We start from the raw sequence: 1538 nt of genomic DNA, 5'->3' as shown, positions 1-1538 counted from the left end.
GTTCGATGATGTTGTAGAGCAGAGGTTGTGGAGGCTCGTACAGTGCTGTATGAATGAACTCGGGGTGCTTATTGACCAACTACGCCTCATCTCTCTGGACATCGTGGAGAGGGCAACAGCGTGGCGAGATACTAGAAAGCTGTGTATAGAACGTGTGGCCAAAGGTGGTGGTCATGCATGTGGCTTGGAGCACTTGATCGGTCTAACGTACCATGGAGAAAACTATTTGATAAAGATGATGTCCGACCTTGCTTTTCTTGACAAATCACCTGCTGCCAAGCACTATCTCGATGGTGCTAGCTGCATGGAGAATCCCTTCGTGTTGCCTATCAATGACAGGCTTCTGGAAGCTAGGTGTCTTGATGCTGTAAAGCGCATGCAGGTTGAGGTACGATGTGCCACGCTGAGTGTGAGGGCACAAATATCACCGCTACATGGGACATTGAGATCAAATCAGTCTGCTACGATGCCAGATCTCAGGAAGTGGGACCCAGCCGCTCTTATGAATCGATTGCACCTAATTCCTACCCATACGAAGATTGGTGCTACAGCCCTCGACAGGGGATTGTTTACTGAAGGCGAGCCAAGCATCAACGGTGCCGGAACGAAGTTTTCTCGCATGGGTGGGCGCTACGCAAGCCACCTGCCCCGCAGCTTTCATTCACAAAACAGCGACAAGCCCATTGTTTCAGAGAATTCATCATCTGCCAGCCAAGTGCCCGAATACATGTTTCTCCGCAGAATGCTCAAGGGTCGCATTGAACCCAAGCAGCACGTGAAGCTCAAACCCGTTGTTGGTCTTCCTGGAAACCCTGTCTGTGGCGTTCCTATCTCCCGGTCACCGCCCAGCGCCCGGGAGGAATTTACTTTCGACGCCTTTAAGGACGCTGCCGCTAGTACTATTCAATGCGCAGTCAGAGGCGTCCAGTGCCGTAAATACACCCCCCTCACGCAGCGCAATTTTGCCTCAGATGACACCATCGAAGACTCACCTACAGCTATCATACAGGCCTGTAATAATGATCAAAGGAAAGCCAGATTAATCTGCGAGTTTGTTGGTACTACTACTGATAAACAAAGAAGCTTGCGGTTGTCGAAGTCGCTTTCAAACGAGGCTACTCCGCGTAAGATTTATTCGACAGACAGGACTTCGGCTCGTGACTTGCACACCAATCCCTCGACCGAGGCCAAGCCTCCTGAGTATGTGAATCATAGCGCCGTCTCAGATGAACTTGCAAGAGAGAGGGGCGCAAAACGAATCCAGGATTTAATTCGATCTCTTATTGGGCGGCGCGTGTCATTTAACGTGCACGAAACTAAACGCACACGCACAGTGGACGATGCAATGACTCTTTTCCAGGCCCACATGCGTGGCATTGCAAGCCGAAACACAAGTTTCCGCGATCTTGTTGCTGCCAACGCCGGTCGCAGACGCACGAGAGTTGATGAGGCTGTTGCCACCGCACTCGAGCGCGCAATTATGGATGAGGAGTGGGATGGCTAGCCCGGGTAAGTAGCTGCGTGTTAGACCAGGGCCT

The 1538-nt window shown here is 51.6% G+C and overlaps 1 protein-coding gene across 1 annotated transcript in view; it reads left to right on the top strand.

Moving 5' to 3' along the window:
- AURANDRAFT_68729 (hypothetical protein) overlaps nt 1-1504 on the top strand; it is a gene marked incomplete at both ends in the record, with an annotated part of 3457 nt that extends 1953 nt beyond the window's left edge. Inside the window, 2 exons of the mRNA XM_009044453.1 lie at nt 165-896; nt 972-1504. Of these exons, the coding sequence (XP_009042701.1) occupies nt 165-896; nt 972-1504 (1265 nt within the window). The remainder of the gene's footprint in view (nt 1-164; nt 897-971) is intronic.
- Between the last annotated feature and the right edge of the window lie 34 nt (nt 1505-1538).

This window comes from Aureococcus anophagefferens (genome assembly GCF_000186865.1).
Source record: "Aureococcus anophagefferens unplaced genomic scaffold AURANscaffold_329, whole genome shotgun sequence".
NCBI classification, from domain to species: domain Eukaryota; class Pelagophyceae; order Pelagomonadales; family Pelagomonadaceae; genus Aureococcus; species Aureococcus anophagefferens.
The sequence above is the reverse complement of the archived record's forward strand: the minus strand, read 5'-3'. Positions and strand labels throughout refer to the sequence as shown.